This window comes from Rhinolophus sinicus, linkage group LG09 (genome assembly GCF_036562045.2).
Source record: "Rhinolophus sinicus isolate RSC01 linkage group LG09, ASM3656204v1, whole genome shotgun sequence".
NCBI classification, from domain to species: Eukaryota; Metazoa; Chordata; class Mammalia; order Chiroptera; family Rhinolophidae; genus Rhinolophus; species Rhinolophus sinicus.
In genome coordinates, this window is record NC_133758.1 from 65,085,607 (window position 1) to 65,105,039 (window position 19,433).

At 37.0% G+C, this 19,433-nt stretch overlaps 1 protein-coding gene across 4 annotated transcripts in view; it reads left to right on the plus strand.

The window, feature by feature from the left end:
- Positions 1 to 19,433, plus strand: part of VPS41 (VPS41 subunit of HOPS complex) — a 170,830-nt gene that overhangs the window by 48,863 nt on the left and 102,534 nt on the right. For all 4 annotated transcript variants that reach the window (XM_019710243.2, XM_074340531.1, XM_074340530.1 and 1 more), the window contains one exon: positions 13,382 to 13,456. In XM_019710243.2, the coding sequence (XP_019565802.1) occupies positions 13,382 to 13,456 (75 nt within the window). The remainder of the gene's footprint in view (positions 1 to 13,381; positions 13,457 to 19,433) is intronic.

Sequence of the window (19,433 nt, forward strand, 5' to 3'; positions counted from 1 at the left end):
AGGAACCTCCATACTGTTTTCCATAATGGCTGTACCAGTTTACATTCCCACCAGCAGTGTATGAGAAGGGTTCCCTCTTCTCCATATCTTTGCCAACTTTTATCTCTTATCTTTTTCATTATAGCCATTTTAACAGGTGTGAGGTAAAGCTCACTGAGGTTTTGATATGCATTTCCCTGTGACTACTGATGTTGAACACCTTTTCATATACTTGTTGGCCATTTGTATGTCTTCTTTGGAGAATTGTCTATTCAATCCTCTGCCAATTTTTAAATATGATTGTTTTCTTGCTGCAGTCTGCACTCTATATCAGTGGGTTTTGTATCTGTGTATTCAGGCAGCCATGGATTTGAAAGTATTAAAAAAAAGTTACATTGTTGCTGACATGTACTATGTAGTTAAGTCTACCAAGGATGTATCTGCCCTGAACTATACAGATTTCTTTCATTCTTCCCCAAACAGTACAGTATTAACAACTATTTCCAGATCATTTGCATTGTATTAGGTATTATAGGTAATCTAGAGATGATTTAAAGTATACGGGAGGGTGTGTGTGGGTTGTATGCAAATAGTACGTTATTTTACGTAAGGGACTTGAGTATCCGCAGATTTTGGTATCTGCGAGGGGACTGGAACTGATGCCCCATGGATGCCGAGGGACAACTATTTTGAGTTGTATGAATTCCATGTACATTTTGGATATTAACCTCTTATCAGATATATGGTTTGCAGATATTTTCTTCCATTTCATTTTGATTGGTTGTTTGGTTGGTTGGTTGGTTGGTTTTATTACTTGTGTTTTTAGTGTTGTATCCAAAAACTCATTGCCAAGATCAACGTTAAGGAGCTTTTCCCCTATGTTTTCTTCTAGGAGTTTCATAGTTTCAGGTCTTACCTCTAAGTCTTTACTTTTAAGATCTTACATTTAAATCCATTTTGAGTTAATTTTTGTGAGTGATGTAAGATAGGGGTCCATTTTCATTATTTTACATGTGAATATCCAGTTTTCCCCCCATGTATTAAGGAGACTATCCTTTCCCCATTTTATTATTTTTGGCTCCCTTGTCTAATGCTGTTTGACCATATGTTTTTGGGCTCTTGATTCTGTTCTATTGGTTTGTGTGTCTGTTTTTATGTCAGTACCATACTGTTTGGATTACTGTAACTGTGTAATATAGTTTGAAATCAGGATGTGTCATGCCTCCAGCTTTCTCTCTATGTTGCTTTGGGTATTGAGAGTCTTTTGTGGTTCCATGTGAATTTTAGGATTTTTTTTTTTTTTTGAAAAAATATACTTTTAGTTTTGAAAGTATAAGGTGATCAATAGCTGTGGAATAAAGTATATTTCAGCCACATTATCATACAGAATTTTAAATGTAACATATGCAGCTAGGCCACATTTTACCACTACCCTTTCTGTTTATTCAGAGTGGAAAGTAAATGACTTTGCAGATTTTTAAATTATTTCTCAAGTTGGAATGAATTGCTACTGATAAAACGTTTTTCCTCCATCTGCAGAAACAGCAGCTCTTGTTAAAAGCTGGATTATCACTTCAAGAACCTGAAATTAATGTAGTTATTAAACCTTAGAGATGTAGGATCATCTGTAAAACCTCATAAGAAGACACAGTTCTTGCATATTTACTTAAACTGTGAACTATATTATAGCTTGTGTCGTGGGGAAATGATTGCCATGTGAAGTCGCTAGCTCCTCTTCACATTCAATACTGATACTGAGAATTGGAAACCTTGGGTCTCAAAAGAACGGGGGCATGTTAGAAGTTAACTCTTTCCATTGATCGTTTCCATTGAAGGCTTTACCATTCTTTAAAACTTTTCTCATTTTTAGGAAAATAACATTTTTTAAAAAAAATCTTGTTTCTGTTTTTATGTATTCTGCGCTTAATGAGTTGGCTTCTTACAAAGCTCTTATTTATTTAGCCAGTTTTCTGGTTCAGAGCCTTGGGGTTCTCATTCTTTCCACAGCTTCATTGAGTCCTTTCTTCTGTGCCTGCTGCTGGGTTTTAAAGTAGATTTCTGCTCTCTAGGAGCTCAAGTTAATTGCCAAAGGCAGGCAACTGAGTGAGTTATTGTTCTGAAACAGGTGTGCTCTGATTGGGTGTGATGTTGGAACACACAAGAGGGTGTCCCATCCAGCAGAAAGGACGTTAGGAGCCTTTCCAGGGGTCCCAAGGGAGTGGGAGTTCATTACCTGTGCCTGGTGTGAAAACATTAAATAGCTTTACTGTTTAACTGAAAGTCCTCATGTATTCTCACTTTCAAGTGAAAGCCAGCAACCTAGCTTCCTGGTGATTAATAAGATGTTTATAACTCAAATTTGGTAACTGAAATTTCCAGCCTCTTAATTTTTGTCTCTGTCATTTTAAATTTTGTGTTGACTTTTGCATTATTTTGTTTTAATCCTGAACCAATTTTTCACTGTATGTTTATTAATCATTTTTTCTACCTTTTGTTGTCATTGTTGAAGATTTTTAAAATCATTTAATTTAACATTTATTACATATCCAGAATTTAATATTGCTTTGAAGTCAGACTAGGAGTATATCCTTCATCTTTTCTTGTAGAATTTTATTTTTTCAGTTTCTTCCCTTAGTATTTGTTATGCTTGTTCACTTGAGATTTAATTTTTTTAATGGGTTCATGTTTTCTTAGCCTTTTTTTTTTTTTTGGCAGGGGGCGGGGAGTGAGGGGAAACTGATATGCTTGGTAAGAATGATGTAGTTTAGCTTTTGTCACAGAACTATACATAACAAAAAGGGTCCTTATTATTCTTTTATTTAACACTGTTTATATAGCCCATTGTGGTCATTTCAACAGTGGAGATTGCTACTGTAAAGGAAGGCTAAGAGACTTCCCATTCCTCCTGCCCGGGAAGTGCTTGGTGGTTTTTGGGGACAGCTGGCTGTGGAGGGTGGGTACCTACCAGTTACCATGGCTTTCAGGAGTGACAGGGATATGAGGTTGCAGGGACACTGAGTGAGTAACTGGCTGGAGCCAGTTCTCTTTTGCTTTCACTAAACCCATATTTTTGAGACTTTTCAAGAAAGTTTCACAGAAGTTCTCCAACTTCAATATTGTCTGTTGATAAATTCATTCTCCATTTTGATTTAAAGGATTTAATGCGAACCTAGAGATGAACTCTTAGATCACCTGAGAAGATTTGAGAATTAATAGTTAAAAGTTAGGCCGTTCTGGCCATAGAATAAATCATTGAGATAATAAATGTTTGTTTTGTTTAATTTTGTTTTGTCGATTTGTAGAAAACCCACAATTAGATGTATTTTTCAGAGGCTTCTTAAATGCAGATGGAGGTCTTGCTTACTGGGGGAGGAGGAGGGTTCATCAGGGGAGAGTAGAATAAGCAGTAAAATGAGCTTTTCCCAAGGATGGAAGAACAGACGTTTGCTTTTCACACATTCACGTTGCTGCAGCTGCCTGTGACCTAGCAGCATGAGGCTGCATAGGGCAGCTGTGCGGGTGTTGGGATTGTCGGACTAGTGCACCTCCGAGAAGGAAATGCAATCTCATCTGCTGTTCTTATTCATTCCACCCAGTGTCCATGGGGATGCAGCATTTGTGAAAGAATCAATTTGTTAGTCAGAGGAGCCTTACAAATTATACATTAGCAGATTGATTTCTTGGGTTCACTGTTGGGGGACCAATAGTTTAAGGTGGGATGATGAGGGGTGTCAGGGGAGAAGAACTTGCCACAAAGAACACCATTAAAAGCCGGTTTCAAAATGACCGTGAATTTATTCCTCATTGAAGAGCTGACATAATCCAGAGTAAGTGTATTTATTTCAAGCAATTTTCATTAGTTAATTGATCATCACATGAGATGTACATGTTGGTAATTTTGCCTTTTCTGTAAATTAAGAACTTGAGACCACCTGTGGTGGACTTGGATTTACATGTGCTGGTCCTTGCCCCCTCCCGCTTCCTTAGTCGTCTTTTTTTGTTCCATTAAGGAAACATTTTTGTATGTTCTATAGTGTCAGCTTGACATTATTGATTTTTGAACAAACTCACTTATATTGTCCAGAATTCCAAACATGTCTCTATTAGGAATAAAATTGTAGCTAATGGAAAATACAGCTGAGGCCCTTTTTCTCTGGTGCCTTATCCTGATCTACATCTACTCCAGTGTCTCATCTTTGCAAACACACCCTGTAAGTTCTATGTATAAAACAAGCCATTGGAGAGATCGGTGTTGAAGAACCACCGAATCGTGCACTCCAGTTTCTTTCTTGGACTGTGTCTCTTTTTCCTGTTTTTCTTCCTGTTGTTATCGTTATTGTTTATTTCTAGAGTCTAGAAATGACAGGTATGTGTGAGGCATTTGTTCCTATTTATTTCTGAAGGGAATGATTTGGTAACATTGACAGCTGTCATATTGACATCCTGTTATTCATTTGTTTATTAAATGTTGTGGAACTATTATAGAAATTGATATGCACAGTGGTGATACTTGATTATCTCTCAAGATAAAAATATGTGCTGCAGGTCCTCAGAATGATGACTTTAGCAATCAAGATTAAGTTTGTTTTCTTCTTGTTTTTAGATTGATGAATTTGCTACATAGTCATTTAAAAAATATTTATCTTTTGATTACAAACAAAATCAATTTTTGTTGTAAAAAATTAGCAAAACATGAAAAGGGACCACCTAAACAATAATTTCTCAGCACCCAGATGTAAGCAATGCTGACATTTGGGAGTGTGTACTTCCAGTCACATATTACATGTAAATACCTGAAAACACAGTAGTATTTATAAACATCGGATTGTACTTACGCAGAGCTAGCCAGATTGTGCGATTGGGGGGCACCATCCTCCGAACTGCCAAGCTGCGAAAGACTTCTGACAGCCGACTGCAAGTTCTGGGAGTTCCGTTTGATGGTTAGCTAAAGGACTCACAGACCTTACTGAGATTATACGATTATGGTTTATTTACAGGGAAAGGATACAGGTCAAAACATCAGCCAGGGGAAGAGACACATAGGGCACAGCCCGGATGGTTCTAAAAGTGCCGCTTCCATTGTACTCAGGCCATTTTACCCTCCTGGCAGAGAGGTGTGCCAGCTATGGAAGCTGGCCTTGGTGTTCAGGGTTTTACTGGGGCTCTCCTCCGTAGGCCTGAGTGGCTGACAGCTTGTCCACATGGTCGAGCTCGGCCTCCAGGGTGACTGGCACCCTGTGATCCAGAGACCCTACCCTAACTCTCTTAGGTGGGGGCTGGCCCCCACCTAAGGCTATTGGGCTTGACTGGCCCTACCTGTAACAAGGAGGACCCTTTCATCTGCTGAGGTGACAGATTATCTCCCAGGAGCCATGGCCAAAGGCCAGACCTCTCTTTGCTACAGCCACAATTTTTTCTACATAATACTTTTTTTAACTTAATTTTTTTGTTTATGCTTTTAATTTTTATCGTTTAGATTCCTTGCTTTTGGAAATTTAGATAATTTCCATTCCTTAGTGTTGTACAAAAGAAATCTGCTATGAAAAGCATCTTTATAAAATAATCTTCTTACTTCTCCTTGGGTGTAATAATAGGCAATGCAAATTTTAAAGAATTTTGATACACTTTGCCAAATGATCCTTTGGAAGGTTCTCCAAATTTGACTTCCCACCAGCAGTGTAAGAGGAGTATGTGTTTTTGTGCATCTTTGCCAAAAGTAGGTACTTGAAACATCTTTTCTGATTCCGCAGGCAAAATATCTTATGGTTTTATTTTCCATGTATTTGTTATTACTGAGGTTGATGATGCTTGTTTTTGTTTACCTACAATTTGTACTATTTCTTTTGTGAGTTAAACATTCAAATTTCTTTAGGAAGTAAAGAAAATTTTAAAATGTACAGTAAGCTGCAAAGTTATTTGAAATTTACATGAGAAGGAGTAAATATCCTTAATCTATAATAACCTCTTGTGAATCAATTTTAAAATTATGGACACCCAGTGAAACACTCTCTTCCTCTGGATTCATGCTTAGAACTTAGAGTTTAGGGTTGTAATTTTTACTGATATATTAACTGGCTTTTCTCTTCAGTTCTATTTGAAGTGACCCTAGAAATATAAAATATCTGTACTCTCGCTTTAAAATAGGTAAGGGAAGTAAGTGGCTAATGAGCATGTGCTAAATCCCTCATCTTCTCAATGAATCAGTTAAATGCAATTGTGTTGATTTGGGGTGGAGTGGGGAACATAATTTAACTATAACTTATAATAATCACTAATAAGATAAAAATCCAATGAACTACACCTAAATTCTTCCTAGGTAGATGAAAGAAAACAATTTGAATAATAGAGCAAAAGAATAATAATGAAATGGGAAAACATAATTCTAAAAAATATAATAAAGTAACAGAGATAACACTAAATGCACCAGATATTCTGTTAGTAAAAGAAAAATTGCCTCAGCTTTGAAGGACACATTATCCCACAAGATGATGGGAGTGAAAAACAAAGATGTGAGCAAAAATACCTTATAAAAAGCCAAACAGAAATTAAGTACGTTGGCAATAAAAATGTTTGAGAAAAAGTAGAGTTTAAGGCAAAGAGCATTAACTAGCAGAAGGTACATTATATTGATTATATTTACAAGCTAAAAGGAAAATAGTTATACTTTTTATGTGCCAAATTATAGGGCCTCTAATATCCGACCAAAGTTTATTCGACATTCAAAGAGAAATGGACAAAATTCCAGTTGGTAGCAGGAAAATTTTGAAACCTTTCTATCAGTTTTTAGTAGATCAAGAAGAGAAAAAAACAAATGATATGTAGAAATTGAATAACACGAGTAACATTAAAAACATGTCTAGTTTGAGTTAAAATAGAGAATATGAATTATTTTGAAAGGATGATCTCTTAGGTTTCAAAGAGAAATCAGTAAATTTCTAAAAAATACACAAATCACATTCTATGAACATAATTGTAGTGACACTAGAGTTTAATAATAGCTAGATAAATAAATAACAGTCTCCATCCTTCGAAATAAAATAAAATGTTACTTTTCTCAAAGAGGAAATAGTTATTTCAATTTACATCATTTTCTGGCCTCTGGCTTATGGTCAGTGGTATACTCAAAGGAAAATACAAAACAGTTTATTATTTTATGATTAACAAATGAGCAATTACAAGCAGTATGTCAATGTGAGGAAATTAGAGTAAGGTCAACAAAATCGTTCTAACACAAGAAGGAAAAATTAATATTGATTAAGAATAGAAACTAATAAAATAAAAAACATTTAAAAATACAATAAATTTATTGATGGAAATCTTGCTTCTATAAAAAGACCAAGACAACTGATGAACATCTGAAAAGGATAATGAAAGAAAAAAGAAATAAAATACTGGTATACCTGTAAGAAACTGCTATATATATTTTTTAATATTTGCAAATATTAAATAGGAAAATTAATGGTACCTACCTACCTCATAGAATTGCTGTGAGGATTAAATTATATAGTATGTATAAAACTCTTAGAATAAAACCTATACATAATAAACATAATAAACCCTAATTTAGTAGTAGTAGTATTACTGCTTACTATTAGTAGTATTAATCTCAGTATTATGAAAATATTAAATAAGGTAAAATAAAAAATATTTCACTAAGAATTTGAAATGCACTGTTTTCTGGGAAAATATAAATGACCAGAATAGAATTAGAACATTTGAGTACCTTGGCAATCATGGGAAAAAACATAATCTAAGAAAAAGCCCATTGAAGTTATTGATCCCAGACATTTTCATGGGCAAGTTTTTTTAAATTTTATTTAAAACTGTTAATGTTTATTTTTATTGTGAAATATAACTTTTGAAAGTACATAAAATGTGCAGTGAAGCAGCTACAAAGCAGCAGTCATGTGACTCCCACTGTGTTAGAGTGGACCCCGAGATCCTCCTGCTACAATTCCTTTAGAATGTCCCACTGTACTCCACTGGCTACTAATAACCGCCTAGCTTTTATTTCTCATTGTGTACCATCCACGTGCTCTCCCATGCACTATACTGTAGTCGTGTCCATTTTTGTATATTCTTTAAGTGGAATCATAATATTGGAAATGAGAAAAGGATGCTCACTATCATAGCTACTCCCAGAATGAAACAAAGTGCAAGACCTTCAAGAGGAAGAGTATGAAACCTTATTTAAAGACGTTGAATTCCTGAATAAATAGAGAAATGCTTTATGTAGATGGATTAGAATAATCAACATTGTAAAGATACCAAAGGAAAGCTCTCAGCATTTCACCATTAAGTGAGACAGGGATTTTTCACCTAGTATGTATGCTGAGCGTTTTTACCATGATTGCATGCTGAGTTTCATCAACGCTTTCTGCATCCATTGAGATAATCTTTCACTGTTGCTCATTTATTTTATTAATGCAGAAAATTATATATTAATTAATTTCCCTATGTTATACCCTCCTTGTATTTCTGGGATAAACTTGGCTTTTATATGTATGCTGATTTCATTAATATTTTCTGTAGGATTTTTTCCTTTAATTTCAATGAGTGAGATTTACTTGGACTTTTTCTTTCTCATAATATCCTTATTGAGTTTTGTGATTGTAAGTGTATGCTGGTAAGGTAAAATGAGTTAAGGAGCATTTCCTTTTTATTCTGTGCCCTGGAAGAATTTGTGTATGATTGCAATTCTGTACTCTTTGAATTACCTCTTATGAAGTTAATATTTTAGTGAGTAAATTTGACAGTAAATAAGATAAATAAGTACAATACATAAGTAAAATGCATAAGTAAGATAGTGGTAAGTGCTAAGAAGAAAACAAAAAAAGCAGTGAAAGAGTTAAGAAACCTCTTGGGAGAAATTTTGAAATTTTAGATCAGATGGCCAGAAAGCAGTATGAGAAAAATGACTACTGTGTTTCCCTGAAAATAAGACCTAGCCCGAAAAGAAGCCCCAGTTAAGATCGTCAACCAGATGGACGCATTTAGTATGTTCCTAAAGAAGATGACGTGGCTGTATTTGAACAAATGTAGATTGTTGTACATGAAAAAAATAAGACATCCCCTGAAAATACTCCCTAACACATCTTTTGGAGCGAAAATTAATAAGACCTGGTCTTATTTTGGGGGAAACACAGTACCAGTGAAGAGCTGGCAGCAAAGCTTTCCTGCACGAGCAAACAAATGCAAAGACTGTAAGGCAGGAGAAACAGCAAGAAGGCCCTCATGGCTGGAGGAGAGAACAAGGCAGAGCCGATGAGGTCAGAAGTTGGAGGGAGGGTTGTAAGGAGGTCATTTGGGACTGTGAGGTCGTAGCAAAAACTTCATCCTGAGATGGGAGGCCATTGGGGTGTTTTAAGCAAACCCTCTATTAGTTAAGAGACTATAAATTAAAGGAGAATGATGGTGGCTTGCACCTGGATGGCAGCTGAAGGGTGAGGAAAAATCTGGATAAATTTTGTTTGCAAAGATGGTAGTAATTGCTGACAGATACACATAGAATGTAAAAGCACGACAGGATGGCTCCAAGGGGTTTTGCCCTGAGCCACTAGAATAATGTGCTAGTCCTCAACTGAGATAGGGAGGTCATCATCAAGAAGGGCCCTTTTATGAGGGAGTGTCAGGATATGTTGTAGTTAAGATGCCCATTAGGCATCCAAGTCCATGTGTCAAATAGGCAGTTCTGTGTATTGGTCTGTAATAGGGAGGGGTCCCATCTGGAGATGAAAATTTAGGAGTAATTCCATGACGTGGAAGAGAATACCGAGGGAGGCAGTGTAGATGTGAATGGGAAGATAGGCAAGGACCGAGCCATGAAATAGAGATCAAGGGGTCAGGAGTACCCACCCAAAGAGTCTGAGAAGGAGCAACTAGAAATTTAAAGGAAAAACAAGTATGATTTCCTGGAAGCAAAGCAGAGAGAGCTGTCTGCAGTGTAACATGCCCCTGTTAGGGAAAGTAAGTTAGGATTAAGCAATGACCATTGTGTTTAGCAACATGGGGGTCATTTCATCTTAAAATTTACATGGAATAATAAAAATCCTTGAGAAAAGCCATGAAAAGTGTGAAGAATTGTGACTGTGTCTTGCCTTACCAAATATCAGAACATACTTTATGCATCCTATATAATTAGATCAATGTTGAATTAATATAGCAGTGGACACAGGTACCATAATTGAAAACCCAGAAGATTATTTCAGTGTATATGAACATGTATTGTATGATAAACATAGTTCTCTTTAGGATGAGTTATTTAATAAGTGAGGCTAGGCCAACTGGATATCCATTTGAAAGAAAATAAAATGAATCCCTAAAGTATTAAAGACTTAAATGTTAGAAATAAAGCAATATCCATCTTGCAAAGAAATATAGGAGACCCCATATACAATGTCTGGGTAAAGAATTGTACCAAGACCTCATACCCTAAAAATAAAAAAAGGAAATTGACAAGAAAACATCAAACATGTTAATAGAAAAATGGGTAAGAAATGTGAAGAAGCAGTTTGTAGAAGAGCTAATTAATTGGCGGACAGACTTAAGAAAAATAGTTTATTAGTAGTTAGGGAAATAAATCAATGAATATTGATCTTTGGCAGAAAAAAAGGTTAAAAGGAAAACATTTCTATTGCTAATAGAAGTGAGGGAAAGAGAATTCTCATACTTTGTAGGTATGATTTGTTTTCCTCCCTAATACTGCTTATGTGGTGGTTCAATCAGATTCTGCTCAGGAAGAAACACTGGAATGAAAAGTTTGGCTTACTTGTGCATAGAATACCACTGTGTGGCCTGGTCTCTGAATAGTAGGCACTGTAGTTCTAGACAACTGGCAGAAACTCCGAGGCCTCATTTTCCTGTTGTGCGGGGCAGGTAGCCAACCTGCGCTGGCCGCTTTCCCCTGAAGCTGTGAGGGTCAGCTAATGAGGCTCCCAGATCTTTGGAAATGATACAGCGCGATTCAGAGAATATTAGTACAGGCCATGTACAAGCTCCGAGCTGTTTTAGTACAAGTCCAAGAACAAATTACATCAATATTGACATGTGTGTGCAAAGAAAATACACTTCTGAATGTAAGCTGCAGTAAAGAAGGGCTTTGTAAAGGAGGACTGCAGTCAGCACTGGGGCTCGGTTTCGTGCCTGGGACTGCACTGTCCAGTAGAACTTTCTGTAGTGGTGAAAGCCTTTCGTAATGTGTCCCTGTAACACGGTAAAGCTGGTCACATGTGGCTTTGCACACTTCGCATGTCTTGGTGCAACTGAGGAACTGAATTCTTAATTTAGTTTAATTTTAACTAACTTTCTGCATAAATGGTCACATGTGGATAGTACAGTATCAGACAGGACAGGAAACCTTGACATTGATCAGACTCCATGCACCGATTACATTATAATTTGAGGTAGATTATAAAGTATGTGGAATTTATATTTGCCAAGAGTAAAATGAGTATTAAAATATTGTTTGGTGGGCCAGCCCAGTGGGTTAGGTGATTGGAGCTCCATTCTCCTAACTCCGAAGGCTGCCGGTTCGATTCCCACATGGGCCAGTGGGCTCTCAACCACAAGGTTGCCGGTTCAATTCCTTGAGTCCTGCAAAGGATGGTGGGCAGCGCCCCCTGCAACTAAGATTGAACACGGCACCTTGAGCTGAGCTGCCTCTCCAATGGCTTAGTTGGTTGGAGCGCAGGCTCTCAACCACAAGGTTGCCCGTTGCTGGTTCAACTCCCGCAAGGGATGGTGGGCTGCACCCCCTGCAACTAGTAACGGCAACTGGACCTGGAGCTGAGCTGCGCCCTCCACAACTAAGACAGAAAGGACATCAACTTGAAGCTGAACAGAACCCTCCACAACTAAGATTGAAAGGACAACAACTTGACTTGGAAAAAAGCAGTCCTGGAAGTATACACTGTTCCCCAATAAAGTCCTGTTCCCCTTCCCCAATAAAATCTTTTTTAAAAAATGTTGTTTGGTGAACAAAAGATCAGAATAAGGAAACTGTTAATGGAAGATATTCCGCGAGGAAAGCATTTTCCAAAGAAGACTAGACGCTGAGCGTTCAGACTTCTCCGCCAGAAATGCAGACACGTTGGCATTAGTGCTCCCCCAACAGCCTTTGCTTTGCCCATCACACCACTCCCTTTGCAGGGTGCCCCTTCACTACTCAGGGCTGGAGTGCTGGCCCTGTTTTTTCTCTATTGTGATTCTTCTCCATGGGCTTCAGTTGCTTTTCCTGTTAAATGGATCAAGTAGCTCTCTTCAAGGTCCTTTCCTGTTCTAACATTCTAGGAACTTGTAAAGAGATGGCTTGTGTGGTGATTTAGGGCTCACGATGGGAAAGGATTCTGTGGCCAGTGGTGTCAGCCAGTACCCGGGGATCCTCAGCAGCGTTGGTCATTCGTAGGTGGCCTTTCTCCGGGTTGGGGGTCTTGGTCTGCCCTCACCTTCGCTTACTAACCAGCTCTGAGGTACCTTCCATTGAAGAAGGATCCAACATTCAATTTTGTATATTTCCATTCATTCTTAATAAACCAAACTCTTTTATCATGAGTTATTAAAAATAACTGATTAGCAAGCTCGGGTTATAATTGATGAAGGCTTACTTTCCATGGATAGTTTGTTCCTATCATGCTTTGTGTAAGACAGTTGGAAACTGCCATTATTCAAGAAGGAAAAAAAGAGCTTGTCATTTTTTTAATGTCAACATTCGTTGATTTTTTACTTCTATGAGAATATCCACCATTTAGTAAACAGTTGGCTACATAGAGAACTGGAAAGCTGTGAAAAATATTAAAAGCACAATTGTGCATTTACATTTGGGAAAATACATCCAAAGTAGAAAGCCTGATTCGTATCTTCACAAATTTTTAAATTTCAGATTCAAAAGAATGGGGGATGACAAAGTTAATATCAACTAGACCCTGTGGGTTCTTCCCAGAAAGCACTGAGCATAAAGTATAAATAAAAGTTGGCCCACTAATTTATAAGAGAAAAGCAAATAGATTGGCTGGTGAACCAAACTAAAACAATTAAAATTTTTCTTTACATTGTGATTTCTATTTTGGCTTTTGTTTTGTTCTTTTAACAGATTTGGTTGGGAAAGAATTTTAGAAGTGTGGAATAAATAGAACAGGACAAGTAAAAAGGCATATAACATGTAAGAAAAACAACATTTTAGGGACCTCAAGTGTGAAGTAGATAACTTGGGGAAGTCTTAGCTTTCTGGGCATATTACATGTCTGGGAACAAATCTGTATTTTACCATTTTCATTTACAAAAAAAATATGTCTTGGACTCATGCATCTAAACTAATAGACAAGTTGTATCACTTAAATTTACAGAGCGCTAAGGTGTTTTATTATTATTTTCCTAAAGTTTGACTTTTTTTTTTTTTTTTTAATAGAGTCCTGTGAAGATAAATCAGATTAGCCTGGATGAAAGTGGAGAGCACATGGGCGTGTGTTCGGAGGACGGCAAGGTATGGCGCTGATGGTCACATGGAAAGCAGGGCTCTGGGACATCACCCACTCCAAGTGCTCGCAAGCCCTCTGCCTACTACATACCTGCATAGGAGAACCTGGCTTATTCTTTTTGGGTATTGGACTTGCTTTCGATGGCTCATAATTAAAGTAAAATACATTTTGCACAAATGTGCCTTAGGAAAAGTAATTACAAGAATGTCAATAATATAACTAGTATTAAGCTGATTAACAGCTGTGGCAGGGGGATGTGTCACCTTAATCATTACTTCTATGCCACTTATACTTCAGTGACTAGTTTGCAGTTCCTGCAAGACAGTAGTTTAATGCCTTTCTGCCATAAATCCACAAAATTGGATTTTGTGGGCCTGATTTCTGTGGGCTGGTGGTTTTCATTTTCACAAGTTATGAATGTTGCTCTTGAATTATAGAATCTTTTGATAAGCAATCATAGTTTATCAGAAGAATAAAGTGTCTTACAATGGCCACATTAAATAAATGTAAAATCAATATATGTACAGTTTTCTAAAAACCCGCACCCACTTCCTCGACTGAGGACATACATCATTTGTGCAGTGTATAACTAACAATTATCAGTTCTTGCTGATGTTGAGCTGTGACATTTAGTGGTTGTGGTGATTGATTTTCCACTTATAAGAATGTCTTTTTTGTTTTTCAGTCGATGGAAGTCCTTTCTGATGTTTGCAATGATAAAATTCAAATGCACAGTGTATTTAAACTACTTTTCTAAAATAACAGTTTAAGAAGAGAATGCATTAAGAATCATTACAAAACCTCACCTATTCCTGAATGAAGAGAACAGGTTTCCTAATCTAATTTTGTATTTTTCATGTGATCTAAATTGAATGGGCCATTAAGATGAGTAAATTAAAAACAGTGTACTCAGTATAAAAGATTTATACCCACTTAATCTGTTAACAAAAGAAAAATGAAGTCTTGACATACAAGAATGCATTTTATATATCTCAGCCTAATGCTTCTTAAAGAGTCTTTTGAAATAGTAATTGGAACATTTGTGCTTTTTAAAAGGCACTGTCAGATTTTACAGTACCTTCTGAAATTCTGAGATGAACGAGACTCAAAGAAAGATTGAGGGAAGAGTTGGTATGTGCAGAAATTGAAAAGAATTATCCAAACTACCGGAACATTTTTGTGTTCGTGTATTTGTAAGAAAGATCATCTTCATTTTGTTTTCTTAACGATGAGGAATTCCTTCTGGACTGATACCATTTTAATTGAACTAATTTGTGGAAAGAGAATACTCGTTTTTTTTAATTGGAACATAATTTTTATTGAGATGCTTTTTATCTAGGAATTTTCAGAACTTTAAATGTAGGAGAATTATTTGATGTGGCAGAGTGGGGCTTTTTAACTACTGTGTCTGGTGGATAATGAGATGACCCTCAGATATCTTGCAGTACACTTCTTGGCAGACACCTCTGTTTTTCCATTTTAGTCAAATTTATAACTGCTGTGTTTTGATGTAGACCCATGATACATTTTAAAAAATGTTTTTCTCATATATTTTATTGGCACTGTTAGAATTGAAAATAAGTGTTTCAGTGCACATTTTTATGTTACTAGCCCTTGCTGTGGCGTAGTCAGCGGTGTGAAAATTGGGCAGCCAGTGTAGAGTGATCTGGTAAAGTGGTTAGTGATGATAAAAATAAAGATTATTATAAAGACAAACTCCAAATATCTAGATTGAATGCATCTTTAAATGGTTGTTGTGATTTCTCTTTCTTCGGTATATTAAGACTCCTATATAAATAATTATTTATGTTCTATTTCAAGGATAATCTTTGATATTGATATTGCTTGAAAATCATAATTTTAACAGTTGTTTAAAATTTCCTCTATTTATTCAGCTGGTGCTCATTTCTTTCTTTTTATTCCATAGCTTCTCTGTGCTTGAGTTCTAAATTTTGAGATATACTTACACACATATCTTATGTGTGGGTGGGGGGAGTGGTTTCAGTTTACTGGCATACATTTTTAGGTAACTTTCTGATAAGTACATATACATTTATTTTCTGATCTCTTATGTATTTCCTTCATACGTAAACTAGAATCAGTTTAGAAATAGAGTTCTGGGTTGAAATATTTTTCTCTCAAAATTTTTGAGATGTTCTCTTTTGTGTGACCTTTATCTTTGTAGACACATGTGAGGCCAGCCTACTTTTGTTCTTTCACAAAACCTTTTTAATTTTTTTCTTGTCCTGCCTTGGAACTCAGACTAATAACAATAATGACAACGACAACAATAAGTGATGCTTGTAATCAGTTTGCTAAGTCATGTCTTGTTTGGGTCTGTTTTCATTAATTTTTGTCTGAAACACAGTAAATCCTTTTGATCTATATTCTGAAGTATTGTTTTCATTTCAGGAAAGTTTTCTTCAGTTCTGATTTGGATTATTGCTTCAGTTCCATTTGTTCTCATTTCTTCAAAGAAACTCAATAATACTTAGGCTGGAGGCAGTATTATGCAGAGCCTGAGAGAGAGCTATCTCTGTGTTCCGTGTGCCTGGGCAGCAGCCACCTCGTTTGCTCTGTCAGTGCCTCCGCTTCCTCAGCTGGCAATGGGCACAGTGGGGGTCCTGCCAGGGAATGTCCCAAGTGCCAGGTGTACAGGAGCTCTCAGTCTGTATTAACCGTTTTTATTGCTAACCATTCATTCCTTAACCCACTGTATTCTGGCCTCTTCCCCTCCCGATTTACTGTACCTAAACTTTTCGAGGTTAAGAGGATGAGTGGATTAGCACTATTCACCCTTGCTCTCCTTTCTAACATACATAAGTTGTAAGAAAACTTGGTCATAGAGTGTGGCACACACCCCCACCACATACGGGCTTTGCTCTCTTATTGTTTTTGTTCTCTCATTTCTTTGTGGTCAGGGAGAGTTTCTCTTGTTTATTTTCTTTGCTGATTTGCTTTTGTTCCAGTGTCAGCTTTGCTTTGTGGAGTGGAGTTTTATTCCATTTTGTGTTTTTAATTTTCCTGAAATCTTTCTGTCTCTCAGCTCTATTTTCATATCAGCCAGATATGTGTTTACTTTTTTTAAATTACAACTTCTTATAGAGTGTCAGGCAATATGGTCTGATGATGGTTAGGAGTGGAATTACCCGCCACATTTTCGCTGTGTAATGTGAGCTAAGTTATTCATTACTCTCTGTGCCTCAATCTGTTTCCTTCTCTATAAAATGGAGGTAATAATACCCACCTCATTGGTTATTAGGAGGAATAAGTGAGTTAATATATGAAAATTGTGTGGAAAAGTTCCTGGAGCAGAAGAAGCCTGTAGGAATTGTTAGCTCTTACCTTTTTCACCATCACCATCGTCACCGTCCTCGTTCTGTCTTTCTGCCCCAGGTTCACGGAGGTCTTTTCTTACTGAAGTCGCCAAAGAGTTTTCTAGGTTTCCTTTCTTTTCTGGTTATTATTAAAACATTTTGAAAGGCATGGTTTTTCTCCCTCTGAGTCATTGGAATTGTGTTCTGCGGTATTCTTTTTACAGCTCTTGTGTGTGTCTTTGTTGCTTGTTTAATCCAATCCAGAACAGACTCTTTCTGAACCTGGGTTAGCCTCGAGATGGTGTCTGGCTGCCCTCGGCCATGCACATCCTCCTCTGTGGCTTGTGGGATCACTTCTTAGCTCCACACAGGCTGCTGTTAATTTCCTCTGACCAGAGGGAACCCGCTGATAGCTGCCCCAGGGAGAGGTGGGAACCTCTGCTACCCTCTCTCTGCTCTCTGACTCTCAGCATGGGTGGAGAATATGGAAACCAGTCTTTCTTGTGAGGGTCCCTTCAGCTCCCTCCCTTGATGTCATGACAGTTTCTATGTTCATCCTGTTCTAATCACTTATTGTTATTTGGAAGCTGGGGTTTGAGAGAGGTTGTTACAAGGGAAGTACCAACTGGGAGGGTTGTCTGACACTCTGGCCACCTCACACACAGTCCCTCTACATCAGATGGGGTGTCACTCAGTTTTCTGGGTAGCAGATCCGTAGAAATTCATGCTAAGGGGAGAGGGAACCATATCTTAACTTATTGTTTCATGAGGGCAGCTCTCCTTTACGTCAGGCAGTAAAACACATATCACATACCTACTTCATTGTAGTTAATGAGAAACTCTAGTACTTTCAGTAGATTGACCAGAAGGCCAATTGTTCTGAATTCTCTTTTTCTTCATTAGGTATTTTGGTGACAAATTGGGGGAGGTTGTTAGGGCTGCTACAGGGGATACCATTTTCAAAAGGATCATCTCTGTTTTAACCTTTGTATGATTCTTAGATGAGGTCTTCCTGAAAGCTCTCTAGGCTGTCATTCAATGGAATCTCTTCACAAATGATTATGATATTTACTGACAAAATGCCAAAATAAATAAAGAGAGAGAGAGAGGAAATGAATGAGATTTGTTTGGGAATTGATTAGCTTTAGCAGCATAACTTAGGATCAACTTGTTTGGGCTGTCACATAAGTGAAATGAGCCGCAACACTGAAGGTTTTACAAATCACCCTGCTTGCACTGATAAAGTTTCTGAGATTTGTCTTGTGAAGTTACAATATTTGTTTTTATACTGAAGGAGAAAATAAGGACAGTTGGGGAAAATGTTATTTAGTTAAGCATACTAATAGAGAGTGACCTAAGAGTTCAGATCTTCTTTGCTGCCTTCAGCAAACACTGATCCAGCCCCTGCTCTGGGTGTGACAGTGGCATTTTTGCTTCTAACTAGTTCTCAAGGATTGTGATGAGTATCAGCCTGGTTGCTGAGACCTTCTGTGATTTGTTCTCTTTTCTGTTTGTTCCTCCTCATCAGTCTCTATCTTCAGTATGGATTCATAATTTTTAAAGGACATTTATCCCTGGCAATTTGTAATTTAATTTTCATCATTAGATTCACAATCCTAATATGTATCTTCTTGTTTACTCATACCTCAGTCTTTTTCAACAGGTTTATACATCATTTGTTTACATCTCAGATAATTTTCCCCACGATAAATATCATTTAACATTTGTTCTTAAAAATCACCTTTTACTCTGCTATAGGCAGAAGAAAGTTTATCCTTTTGAATGAATAGTCTGTTTTATTTTTCAACCTTTGTCATAGAGTTGCATAATTCAAAGTCTAATATTCACCTTCACTTTAGTTTGGCAAATATTTAGGACTGAATGTTTTTCCCCCCTATTTTTAACACTTTATGTAGAAAGATAACTTACTTATTTACAAATTTTAGGTAATCTCATATGATGGTAGTATGTAGAGAAACAGGGCTGGGAACACTTTTCTTGCTTTTAATGACCTTAGGCAAGTAATTTATTCTCTTGTAGACTTGTCTGTTACACGGGCATAATGATGTTTGCTCTCATACCTGGCAGTGTTGTTAGCAGAACCAACTGAGGAAGAGCAGGATTTTCAATGCTGGCTATATCCTGTCAGTCGTGGATCTTTAACATAGAATTCTACCAGAAAGTCTGATTCGTCTAGGGTGGGGTCTAGCCCTTAGTAACTGGGTAGTGCAGTCAGGTTTGAGAACCACCGAGATAAAGCATGGGGCAGCATTTAGGGTTCTGTTATTAGTAATACTGTAAGATTTGATATAGGACCATTTTGTCACATGTTGTACAGAATGGAAATAGCTTATTTTAGAAGAATTTAAACTTCCTAGTTCTGTATGAGTTTACATTGAGGCAACGTCAGTTACCCACTTGTTGTGATTTTCTCCATTAAGTTTCAGATGATACAGTACTTCCCTTATTTCACTCAGTTTTCTTGGGTTTTGGGGGATCAGTCAAGTTAAACTTCCCTTGAGTAAAGTGAAACTCTGAATGCAATGTTTTTCTTTCCTGCTTCAGACTACTATTTTGTAAGTTTTTGCATCCTATGCTTATACATTTATATAAAAGTAATGATTTGATACCTTCTGAACAATCAGAAGCAAGGTGGTGTAGGTAA